This window comes from Harpia harpyja, chromosome W (genome assembly GCF_026419915.1).
Source record: "Harpia harpyja isolate bHarHar1 chromosome W, bHarHar1 primary haplotype, whole genome shotgun sequence".
Classification (NCBI taxonomy): Eukaryota; Metazoa; Chordata; class Aves; order Accipitriformes; family Accipitridae; genus Harpia; species Harpia harpyja.
In genome coordinates this window covers 20,248,412-20,261,194 of record NC_068968.1, presented here as the reverse complement: position 1 = coordinate 20,261,194, position 12,783 = coordinate 20,248,412, and the positions used below count along the sequence as shown (strand labels likewise).

The 12,783-nt window shown below is 46.4% G+C and overlaps 1 protein-coding gene across 1 annotated transcript in view; it reads right to left on the bottom strand.

The window, feature by feature from the left end:
- The window catches only part of LOC128136185 (importin-11-like), a 180,027-nt gene that overhangs the window by 145,039 nt on the left and 22,205 nt on the right, over window positions 1–12,783 (bottom strand). The window contains exon 3 of the mRNA XM_052775369.1: window positions 12,586–12,686. Within this exon, the coding sequence (XP_052631329.1) occupies window positions 12,586–12,686 (101 nt within the window). The remainder of the gene's footprint in view (window positions 1–12,585; window positions 12,687–12,783) is intronic.

The window sequence follows — 12,783 nt, the reverse complement described above, 5'->3', positions numbered from 1 at the left end:
TGTTAAAACAAATTTGTTATAAGCATTCATTATATCGGTCTAATAGTCGCTGGTCATTATGTTGATTTATGTGTTCTTAGAGTTGTTGCTCTGGTTTTTAAAGTTCTGTTATGTATCACCTCGCTTGCTGTATGTAGTCCCTCTTCTGCTGCTTATCATCCGTGGGAGGTGGATTAAGGTTTTCGCTTTGATGTATTGTATAACACTGGTTTATGGTATGATAAAGTCGTCGGCTGTGGGATTAATCCGGTACTTGCACTCAGCATTGTCACCTTTATACTGTGGAAGCCATGTGTGGGAAACTATTAATAATTATACCATTTACCTTTCCTCCTTGGAAAACCAGTCTATGGGTGGGATACCTTTCTTCTCCTCTCCTTTCTCCTTCAGTCCAGTTACAATGGTGTTTGAGAATTTTGAAAAATTTGAATACTCTTGGGATGTTGGGACCACCACGGTCCTAGCCCTACTGCTAGGAATTAGCATGCTTCTGAATGTGGTTCAGCTCTCGTTTAAGGTTAAACAACTATTTAAGAAAATCACCCAGAGATCTGCCCCAAGGCTGGATAATTATGAGTGGCAGGGTGTGTGGGGTAGTATGGGCAAGTACCTAGAAAAGCAGGCACCTCCAATGTTTTGGAAATTCACCCCTGAACAAGTGCAGAATCCAGAAGAACTAGTAAAATATTTGGAAAAGGTATGCTGTCACCCCGGCAGCTCCAGAGAGATACAAATTACTGCAACGTGCTGGGGCCTGGCCCATGCCTATAGAGCCCTGTTCAACACCACTCAGTACCCTCAAGGGGAAGAGAAGGTCTCTGGAACTAACAACAAAACAATGAGCACTGCAGTCACTCAAACCTCGGCAACGGGCACTGCGGCCCCTCCAGCCCCAGCAACGAGCACTGTGGCTACCCAAACCTCAGCGACAGGCACTGCAGCCCTCCAGCCTCAGCAATGAGCACTGCAGCTACCCAAACCGCGGCAACGGGCACTGAGGTCCCTCCAGCCCCAGCGACGAGCACAGCAGCTACCCAAACCTTGGCAACAGACGCTGTGGATATGCAAGACCCGGCGAGCGGTACTGCAACTGAACCAGCGGACCAACCTGCACCAGTATCAGTTGCCCCCATACATAAAAAGAAATATACAAAAAAATCAGTTCGCTTAGCGAAGGATGAGGGCAAACCAGGGTCATCACGGGAACAGGAGGAAGAGGCAGAACCAGAGGTAATAACCCGGTCCCTATCCTTGAGTGAGCTGCGGGATATGCGAAAAGATTTTGGCCGCCGTATAGGTGAGCATATTATCACCTGGCTCCTCCGATGCTGGGACAATGGGGCTAATAGCTTGGAATTAGAAGGTAGGGAAGCCAAGCAGCTGGGATCGCTTGCCAGGGAAGGTGGCATTAACAAGGCAATTGAAAGAGGGACACAAGCCATCAGTCTCTGGAGGCGACTCCTGTCAAGTGTGAAGGAAAGGTACCCCTTTAAGGAAGATGTTATATGTCAATCAAGCAAGTGGACAACCATGGAAAGAGGTATCCAATACCTGAGGGAATTAGCTGTGCTAGAGACAATTCATCATGACCTGGACAACCCACAATTACCCAAAGATCCAGACGAAGTCCAGTGCACACGACCCATGTGGCGGAAGTTTGTACGGAGCGCACCATCGTCCTATGCCAACTCACTGGCAATAATGACCTGGAAAGACGAAGAGGCACCGACAGTGGATGAAGTGGCTCGCCAACTCCGTCAATACGAAGAAAATCTCTCCTCCTCCCTACAAGCCTGCATTTCGGCGGTGGAGAAGCTGTCCGAGGATTTCCAGCAATTCAAAGAGGAGATGTCCTATTGCCCACCTGTAAGGACCAATGTCTCAGCTATTAGGAGTGAGCGCTCCTCTGCCCAAGAGAGAGAATATAGAAGGTACACACCGCGAGGTGCCCTGTGGTTTTACTTATGTGATCATGGAGAGGACATGAGGAAATGGGATGGAAAACCTACCTCGGTCCTAAATGCACAGGTACGTGAGCTGCGAGGAAAAACCACCACAAAAGGGGATTCTATCAGGAAAAATGCTGCTCCAGTTTCCAAACAGAGTAGAAGGGCTGATCTTATTTCTGATCGTCTTGAAGGGAATTTTGAGCCAATTTTACGAGAAGTGAATACTGGATACTCTGACCAGAATTAGAGGGGCCCTGCCTCCAGCCAGGTGGAGGAAAGGGATAACCGGGTCTATTGGACTGTGTGGATTCGATGGCCTGGCACGTTAGACCCACAGGAGTATAAGGCTCTAGTAGACACCGGCGCACAGTGCACTCTAATGCCATCAAGCTATAAAGGGGCAGAACCCATTTGTATTTCTGGTGTGACAGGGGGATCCCAAGAGTTAACTGTATTGGAAGCTGAAGTAAGCCTAACTGGGAATGAATGGCAGAAACACCCCATTGTGACTGGTCCAGAGGCTCCGTGCATCCTTGGCATAGACTACTGCAGGAGGGGGTATTTTAAGGACCCAAAGGGGTATCGATGGGCTTTTGGTATAGCTGCCTTGGAGACGGAGGGCACTGAACAGCTGTCTACCCTGCCTGGTCTCTCTCAAGACCCTTCGATTCTGGGGTTGCTGAGGGTTGAAGAACAACAAGTGCCAATTGCTACCACGACGGTGCACCGGCGGCAATATCGCACCAACCGAGACTCTCTGATTCCCATCCACAAGTTGATTCGCCAACTGGAGAGCCAAGGAGTGATCAGCAAAACTCGCTCACCCTTTAATAGTCCCATATGGCCCGTGCGAAAGTCTAATGGGGAGTGGAGACTAACAGTTGACTATCGCGGCCTGAATGAAGTTACGCCACCGCTGAGTGCTGCCGTTCCAGATATGCTAGAACTTCAACACGAACTAGAGTCAAAGGCAGCCAAGTGGTATGCTACAATTGACATTGCTAATGCATTTTTCTCAATCCCTCTGGCAGCAGAGTGTCGTCCACAATTTGCCTTTACTTGGAGGGGTGTCCAGTACACTTGGAATCGATTGCCCCAGGGGTGGAAACACAGCCCCACCATTTGCCATGGACTAATCCAGACTGCACTGGAAAAAGGTGAAGCTCCGGAACACCTGCAATACATTGATGACATCATCGTATGGGGCAACACAGCAGAAGAAGTCTTTGAGAAAGGGAAGAAAATAATCCAAATCCTTTTGAAGGCTGGTTTTGCCATAAAAGAAAGTAAGGTCAAGGGACCTGCACACGAGATCCAGTCTTTAGGAATAAAATGGCAAGATGGACGTCGTCAGATCCCAATGGACGTGATTAACAAAATAGCAGCTATGTCTCCACCAACTAATAAAAAGGAAACACAGGCCTTCTTAGGTGTCTTGGGGTTTTGGAGAATACATATTCCAAATTACAGTCTGATTGTAAGCCCTCTCTACCAAGTTACCCGGAAGAAGAACGATTTTAAATGGGGCCCTGAACAACGACAAGCCTTTGAACAAATTAAACGGGAGATTGTTCATGCAGTAGCCCTTGGGCCAGTTGGGGCAGGACAAGATGTTAAAAATGTGCTCTATACTGCAGCTGGGGAGAATGGCCCTACCTGGAGCCTCTGGCAGAAAGCACCTGGGGAGACCTGAGGCCGACCCCTGGGGTTTTGGAGTCGGGGATATCAAGGATCCGAGGCTTACTGTACTCCAACTGAAAAAGAGATATTGGCAGCATATGAAGGAGTTTGAGCTGCCTCAGAAGTGGTTGGTACTGAAACACAGCTCCTCTTAGCACCCCGACTGCCAGTGCTGGGCTGGATGTTCAAAGGGAAAGTCTCCTCTACACATCATGCAACTGATGCCACGTGGAGTAAGTGGATTGCACTGATCACACAACGGGCTCGCATAGGAAACCCCAGTCACCCAGGAATTTTGGAAGTGATCACAGACTGGCCAGAAGGCAAAGATTTTGGAATGTCACCAGAGGAGGAGGTGGCACGTGCTTAAGAGGCCCCACTGTATAATAAACTGCCAGAACATGAGAGGCAATATGCCCTGTTCACTGACGGATCCTGTCGCATCGTGGGAAAGCATCGGAGGTGGAAAGCTGCCGTATGAAGTCCTACACGACAAGTCGCAGAAACTGCTGAAGGAGAAGGTGAATCGAGTCAGTTTGCAGGGGTGAAAGCCATCCAGCTAGCATTAGATATTGCTGAAAGAGAAAAGTGGCCAGTGCTCTATCTCTATACTGACTCATGGATAGTGGCAAATGCCCTGTGGGGGTGGTTACAGCAATGGAAGCAGAGCAACTGGCAGCGCAGAGGTAAACCCATCTGGGCTGCCGCGCTGTGGCAAGGTATTGCGTCCCGGCTAGAGAATCTGGTTGTAAAAGTACGTCACGTAGATGCTCACATACCCAAGAGTCAGGCCACTGAAGAACATCAAAACAACCAACAGGTGCATCAGGCTGCCAAGACTGAAGTGGCTCAGGTGGACCTGGACTGGCAACATAAGGGTGAGCTATTTATGGCTCAGTGGGCCCATGATGCTTCAGGCCATCAGGGAAGAGATGCAACATATAGATGGGCTTGTGATCGAGGGGTGGACTTGACCATGGACACTATCGCACAGGTTATCCATGAATGTGAAACATGTGCTGCAATTAAGCAAGCCAAGCGGTTAAAGCCCCTGTGGTATGGAGGGCGATGGCTGAAATATAAATATGGGGAGGCCTGGCAGATTGACTATATCACACTCCCACAAACTCGCCAAGGCAAGCGCTATGTGCTCACAATGGTGGAAGCAACCACTGGATGGCTGGAAACATATTCTGTGCCCCATGCCACCGCCCGGAACACTATCCTGGGCCTAGAAAAGCAAGTCTTGTGGCGACATGGCACCCCAGAACGAATTGAGTCAGACAACGGGACTCATTTCCGAAACAACCTCATAGACACCTGGGCCAAAGAGCATGGCATTGAGTGGGTGTATCATATCCCCTATCATGCACCAGCCTCTGGGAAAATTGAAGGATACAATGGACTGTTAAAGACTACATTGAGAGCAATGGGGGGTGGAACTTTCAAACATTGGGATACACATTTAGCAAAAGCCACCTGGTTAGTCAACACCAGAGGATCTGCCAATCGGGGTGGCCCTGCCCAGTCAGAACTTTTACATACTGTAGAAGGGTATAAAGTCCCTGTAGTGCACATAAAAAATATGTTAGGGAAGACAGTCTGGGTTACTCCTGCCTCAGGCAGAGGTAAACCCATTCGTGGGATTGCTTTTGCTCAAGGGCCTGGGTGCACTTGGTGGGTGGTGCGAAAAGATGGGGAAGTCCGATGTGTGCCTCAAGGGGATTTAATTTTAGGTGAGAATAGCCAGAATTAAACTGTATGATATTAGTTGCTATATAACCCTGCTACTGTATGTTATCCTTACTATAATTGTTATATGCTATATCCATAGTACTATAGTAAGAATCATTTAGATCAAGCAAGAAAAGAACTGTGATGAAACTGAGCAAAGCGCAGTAGTGATGGAACCAGAACTGACTCCAGCATGCAACAATCCAACGGTGCACACCATCCTCCCGCTGCGCCAAATGTCACCTGCTCGTCACACCGCACTGAAGCCCAATTCTGCTCTACCGACTGAGAGGACTTTGCACCATCCCTCCTGCCCAGAAAGACTGGTATGACAGGTGGAGCCCAGAGTCGGAAACTAAATGAACTCAATGAACATTTTATGAACATGACCCATGAACTAAAGGAATGATATCTCTGTGTGTGTATACATATATCTATCTCATTGTTCATATGTCTTAAAGGGATGGAAAGGTGATGATGATTGATCAGGATGTAACTAAAGGTATGGGAACTGAGCATGATGTCAATGGTATAGAATAAGGGGTGGATACTGTCCTGGTTTCAGCTGGGATAGAGTTAACTGTCTTCCTAGTAGCTGGTACAGTGCTATGTTTTGAGTTCAGTATGCGAAGAATGTTGATAACACTGATGTTTTCAGTTGTTGCTCAGTAGTGTTTAGACTCAAGTCAAGGATTTTTCAGCTTCTCATGCCCAGCCAGCGAGAAAGCTGGAGGGGCACAAGAAGTTGGCACAGGACACAGCCAGGGCACCTGACCCAAACTGGCCAACGGGGTATTCCATACCATGTGACGTCCCATCTAGTATAGGAACTGGGAAGTGGGGGCGGGGAATCGCCGCTCGGGGACTGGCTGGGTGTCGGTCGGCGGGTGGTGAGCAATTGCACTGTGCATCATTTGTACATTCCAATCCTTTCATTATTACTGTTGTCATTTTATTAGTGTTATCATTATCATTATTAGTTTCTTCTTTTCTGTTCCATTAAACCGTTCTTATCTCAACCCCCAGGTTTTGCTTCTTTTCCCGATTTTCTCCCCCATCCCACTGGGTGGGGGGGGAGTGAGTGAGCGGCTGCGTGGTGTTTAGTTGCTGGCTGGGGTTAAACCACGACACCTGACTCTTGGGTACGTGAGCATCTACATGACATACTTTTACAACCAGATTCTCTAGCCGGGACTCAATATCTTGCCACAGTGCGGCAGCCCAGATGGGTTTACCTCTGCGCTGCCAGTTGCTCTGCTTCCATTGCTGTAACCACCCCCACAGGGCATTTGCCACCATCCATGAATCAGTATAGAGATAGAGCACTGGCCACTTTTCTCTTTCACCAATGTCTAACGCTGGCTGGATGGCTTTCACTTCTGCAAACTGACTTGATTCACCTTCTCCTTCAGCAGTTTCTGTGACTTGTCGTGTAGGACGCCATACAGCAGCCTTCCACCTCTGATGCTTTCCCACAATGCGACAGGACCCGTCAGTGAACAGGGCATATTGCCTCTCATTTTCTGACAGTTTATTATACAGTGGGGCCTCTTCAGCACGTGTCACCTCCTCCTCTGGCGATATTCCGAAATCTTTGCCTTCTGGCTGTCGCATTAAAGTGTAACGAAGTTTGGCAGAAAATAAACCCCCTTGCATTCCAGCTTGTCGTCAGATGTCAGAGGGGCTGGGGGCAGCTAGGTTTCACTTCTGAGTGATGTGTAATTCAATGCTATAAGTCCCGTTACGTTCAATATGTTGAACTATCACGATTACAGATGCACTAATAGCGTACTGCACTCTCGGTTTAGCTGCGTTCAACGCATGAGAATTACCAGACTTAGGGAGTTTGGTCACGTTAACGAACTATCATGACTAGATTAATGAACAGTGCAGTTTATTAAAGCAACAGAATGCAGATTCTTTTGGATTGCCGGTGATAAATACACTGTCTGCAAAGCACGTGCAAATAATAATACAGTTGACTACAAGCACACTAAATTATGGAAAAACTTTATAGAGATTTCTATAGTTTCCCAGGGAAGCACTCGGTATAACCAGGGGTTCGAATCTTACCCAGTAGGCATCCCTGGGGGGGGGGGGGGGAAGAGATGTTCAGCCCGTCGACCGATCCCAAAGTCAGCGCTGTCCTCCCGACTTGTCTGTGATGGTGTCTTCCTTGACATTCCTCCTCTCAAGCCCTTTTATATTTTCTTATTTTTTTTGGTGGAGCTTGAGTGACTCTAGTCATACATACCTTTATTATGATTGGTGTAAAATCTCCTCGCTTTACCTTTAAAGGTATATGCTAGAGAAAATTCAGAGCGCATGCTCAGTGAGGGGTGGTTGCACCTTGAAGGCGGGTGGTAGTTTTTGGGATGGAGGTGTGTTTTGGTATTATAATGAGATTATAATGAGCAAAGTTCACCCAGAGAGCATGATTTAGCATGTCACTACTCCAGAACTGGGCACTTATGATATAAATCAGAAGTAAAAGACAATAGCATTGACAGAACCCCCATTATTTCACCTCCTTGCTTCAGTGGATTCAATGCAGGCACCTTCCATTCTTGTTCCAGTAGTTCCAGTTCCCCATCCCTGCAGCGATATCACAGAGCCTGGCCGCGGTGTCTCCACTCCGCTCCACCCTCTGTGTTGCTTCTCTTAGATTCAGCATACCAAGCTCCCCTGGTGTTGCTAACATCTAAGGTTGCAGGTTATGTTGCTTAAGGAATTATTATGGAACAGATTTCTTGCATATCCACCACATTCCACCCTGGAGGTTTACCTCCCCTTGGTGGGGGGAGGGGACACACACATATCAATAAGTCACTTCCAGTAATTATTCCACACTGGCCAGTCCATGATCACTTCCACAATTCCTGGGTGACTGGGGTTTCCTATGAGAGCCTGTTGTGTGATCAGTGCGACCCATTTACTGCATGTGGCATCAGTTGCATGATGTGTAGAGGAGACCCTCCCTTTGAACATCCAGCCCAGCACCGGCAGTCGGGGTGCTAAGAGGAGCTGTGTTTCAGTACCAACCACTTCTGAGGCAGCCTGAACTCCTTCATATGCTGCCAATATCTCTTTTTCAGTTGGAGTATAGCGAGCCTTGGATCCCCTGTATCCCCAACTCCAAAACCCCAGGGGTTGGCCTCGGATCTCCCCAGGTGCTTTCTGTGCCAGAGGCTCCAGGTAGGGCCATTCTCCCCAGCTGCAGTATAGAGCACATTTTTAACATCTTGTCCTGCCCAGACTGGCCCAAGGGCTACTGCATGAACAATCTCCCGTTTAATTTGTTCAAAGGCTTGTTGTTGCTCAGGGCCCCATTTAAAATCGTTCTTCTTCCGGGTCACTTGATAGAGAGGGCTTACAATCAGACTGTAATTTGGAACATGCATTCTCCAAAAACCCACAACACCTAAGAAGGCCTGTGTTTCCTTTTTATTAGTCAGTGGAGACATAGCTGCTATTTTGTTGATCACATCCATTAGGATCTGACGACATCCATCTTGCCATTTTATTGCTAAAAACTGGATCTCCTGTGCAGGTCCCTTGACTTTACTTTCTTTTATGACTATTAAAGGGTGAGCGAGTTTTGCTGATCACTCCTTGGGTCTCCAGTCAACAAATCAACTTGTGGATGGGAATCAGGGAGTCTCAGTTGGTGCGATATTGCCGCCAGTGCACCATTGTGGTAGCAATTGGCACCTGTTGTTCTTCAACCCTCAGCAACCCCACAACCGAAGGGTCTTGAGAGAGACCAGGCAGGGTAGACAGCTGTTCAATTCCCTCCATCTCTAAGGCAGCTATACCAAAAGCCCACCGATACCCCTTTGGGTCCTTAAAATAATACCCTCTCCTGAGATAGTCTATGCCAAGGATGCACAGAGCCTCTGGACTAGTCACAATGGGGTGTTTCTGCCATTCATTCCCAGTTAGGCTTACTTCAGCCTCCAGTACAGTTAATTCTTGGGATCCCCCTGTCACACCAGAAATACAGATGGGTTCTGCCTCTTTATAGCTTGATGGCATTAGGGTACACTGTGCGCTGGTTAACTATTAGAGCCTTATACTCTTGTGGGTCTGACTACTGGATCCACACAGTCCGATAGACCCAGTTGTCCCTTTCCTCCACCTGGCTGGAGGCAGGGCCCCTCTAATCCTGGTCATAGGATTCCCTACTCACTTCTTGTAAAAACGGAATAGAATTTCTTTCCATAGGATCAGGAGTAAGATAAGCCCTTCCCCTCTGTCTGGGGAACCACTGACTAGAGCAGCAATTTTCCAGGAAGAACCCCCTTTGGTGATTGTTTTTCCTTGCAACTCACATACCTGTGCCTCTAGGGTCAAGGTAGATTTTTCCATCCCACTTCCTCATGTCCTCTCCTTGGTCCCACAGGGAAAACCACAGGGTACCCTGTAATATGTACCCTCTATATCCTGTCTCTTGAGCAGAGGAATGCTTACTCTTAATAGCTAAGATACTGGTCTGTTCCAGTGTGGAATAGGACCTATCCTCTTTGAATTGCTGGAACTCCTGAGACAGTTTTTCAAATAGTTTTTCAGACTTTTCAGACAGTTTTTCCACACCTGAGACACAGGCCCAGAGGGAGGAAGAGATATTTTCTTTGTATTGCCGGAGTTGGCGAGCCATTTCATCCACCATCGGTGCCTCTTCATCTTTCCAGGTCAGTATTGCTCATGAGTTGGCATACGACGATGGTGCACTCCATACAACTTTCCACCACATGGGTCATGTGCATTGGACTTCATCTGGATCTCTGGGTAATTGTGCATTGTCCGGGTCATAACAAATCATCTCTAGCATGGCTAATTCCCTCAGGTACTGGATACCTTTCTCCCTGGTGGTCCGCTTGCTTGATTGACATATAACATCTTCCTTAAAGGGGTATCTTTCCTTCACGCTTGACAGGAGTCGCCTCCAGAGGCTGAGGGCTTGTGTCCCTTTTCCAATTGCCTTGTCAATGCCCCCTTCCCTAGAAAGGGATCCCAGCTGCTTGGCTTCCCTACTCTCTAATTCCAGGCTACTAGCCCCATTGTCCCAGCACTGGAGCAGCCAGGTGATAATGTGCTCACCTGGACGATGGCTGAAACCTTTTTGCATATCCTGCGGCTCACTCAGGCGTAGGGAGTGAGTGGTTACTACTTGTTCTGCCTCTTCCTCCTTTTCTTGGGATGGCCCTGCTTCATCCTCCTTTTCTTGGGATGGCCCTGCTTCATCCTCCTTTAGTAAACAAACTGATTTTCATGTCCATTTCTTCTTGTGTATAGGGGCAACTGATACTAGCACTGGTTGATTCTCTGATTCAGCTCCATCACCCATCGCCGGGGTTAGAGTAGCTGCAGTGCCCATCACGGGGGTTGATCTCTGGGTGATATTCTTAAATAGTGGTTTAACCCTAAACAAGACCTGAAACACATTCAGGAGACATTACAATAGGAACATGCTTGGTTTGAGCATCCCAAGGATATACAAAATTCTCAAACACTATTGTAATTAACATTGCGGAGAAGAGGAAGATATGGGAAGATGTCTCCCCCATCGGTTGGCTCCCCGAGGAGAAACAGTAAAAAGTATAATTATTAATAGTCTCCAGGAGATGGCACCCGAAGTACAGAGATGATGGCAATGTCAAGTACAAATACCAGATTAGTCTCACGACCAGCAATTTTATCATATTATAAGACAGTGTTACTAAGTACAACAAGATGATAACCTTAACCCAGCCCCCAGAGGTGATAAACAGTACAACAGGGAACACATACAGCAAGGAAGGTGTTACATAACACAACTCTGAGAACAAGCACAACAACTCTGAGAATAAACAAATCAACATTGTGAACAGCGACTTAAACTGATATAATGAATGCTTGTAACAAATTTGTTTTAACACGCTCTGGTCAGGTCTGTCGTTATCTCAACCCTTCGAGCCCCACATTGGGCATCAAAAAGGTCTGTCGTGGTTAAACCCCAGCCAGCAACTAAGCACCACGCAGCCACTCACTCACCTCACTCCTTCCCCCTCCCAGTGGGATGGGGAGGAGAATCAGGGGAAAAAAAGGAAAACTCGTGGGTTGAGATGAGAACAGTTTAATAATTGAAATAAAATTAAATATAATAATAATAGTAATGAAAAGGAAGGTAACAAAAACAGAGAGAAATAAAACCCAAGGAAGACAAGTGATGCACAATGCAATTGCTCACCACCCACTGACCAACGCCCAGCCAGTCCCCAAGCAGCAATTGGCCCCTCCCAGTTAACTCCCCTGTCTATATATACTGAACATGACGTCCTATGGTATGGAATATCCCTCTAGCTAGTTCGGGCCAGCTGTCCTGGCCATGCTCCCTCCCAGCTTCTTGTGCACCTCCTCGCTGGCAGAGCATGGGAAACTGAAAAACCCTTGACTTAGGATAAGCACTACTTAGCAACAACTAAAACATCAGTGTGTTATCAACATTATTCTCATCCTAAATCCAAAACACAGCACCTTACCAGCTACTAGGAAGAAAGTTAACTCTATCCCAGCCAAAACCAGAACACCCTTTTTGAAATTACACCTACTTTTTCAAGAAAAAAAACAAACTTCACACAGAACACTGAGAAGTATATAGTTCTGTAGATATCACAAATTGTAATGGCACTATTTATAACTTATAAGTAAATTATTTGGTCCTCAAGAATACTGGCTAGATTTTTAGCTTCTTTGGAGAACTTTTTGTTATGCATTATTAGAACCCACATATCAGAACAAAAAAAACAAAAAAAAAAATCAAGATCAGAACTTCCTACTGTGATAGCTACTGCCTCTTACATATATATTCAACACAAATTCTGAATCAACTTAAATGAAATGTCTCCTTAATAATCTCTCCAAGAGACTTTCTACCTTTCATGTCTGCCACTATCAGAAAGTCCAGGTGTTAACTTTATCAAGCTTATCACGTCACTTCAAAATCTGGCATCTATGAAAAAGACTTCTAACTCAGTTTTTAAAAGTAAAACATGAACAGAGTTGTAAGAAGTACTATGAAAACAGACTGGTTCATTAATGAGTCCTAATATTGAAACATTTTATCAATTTCACCATAAATTCTAAAGTAACTTCTATCAACCAAGGAATTTGCTGTTTTCCAGTTTGGCAAGTGTAACAAAACCTACCGTAGAAGGTTAAGTGAAAGAAAATTAGAACTTACTGTGGTGCGACCCGTCTCCAGTAGCAATCAATTCCATTTTTAAAGTACAGCACAGCTAACCATCTTACATTCACATCCAGGGTATGATTTGTAAAGATATTCTGTTAAGAAAAAAGATTAAGTTAAAAACCACTCAACATGCCACAGACAGGATAGAATTTTTATCAACACATGCACTTGCGTATGTATAAATACACG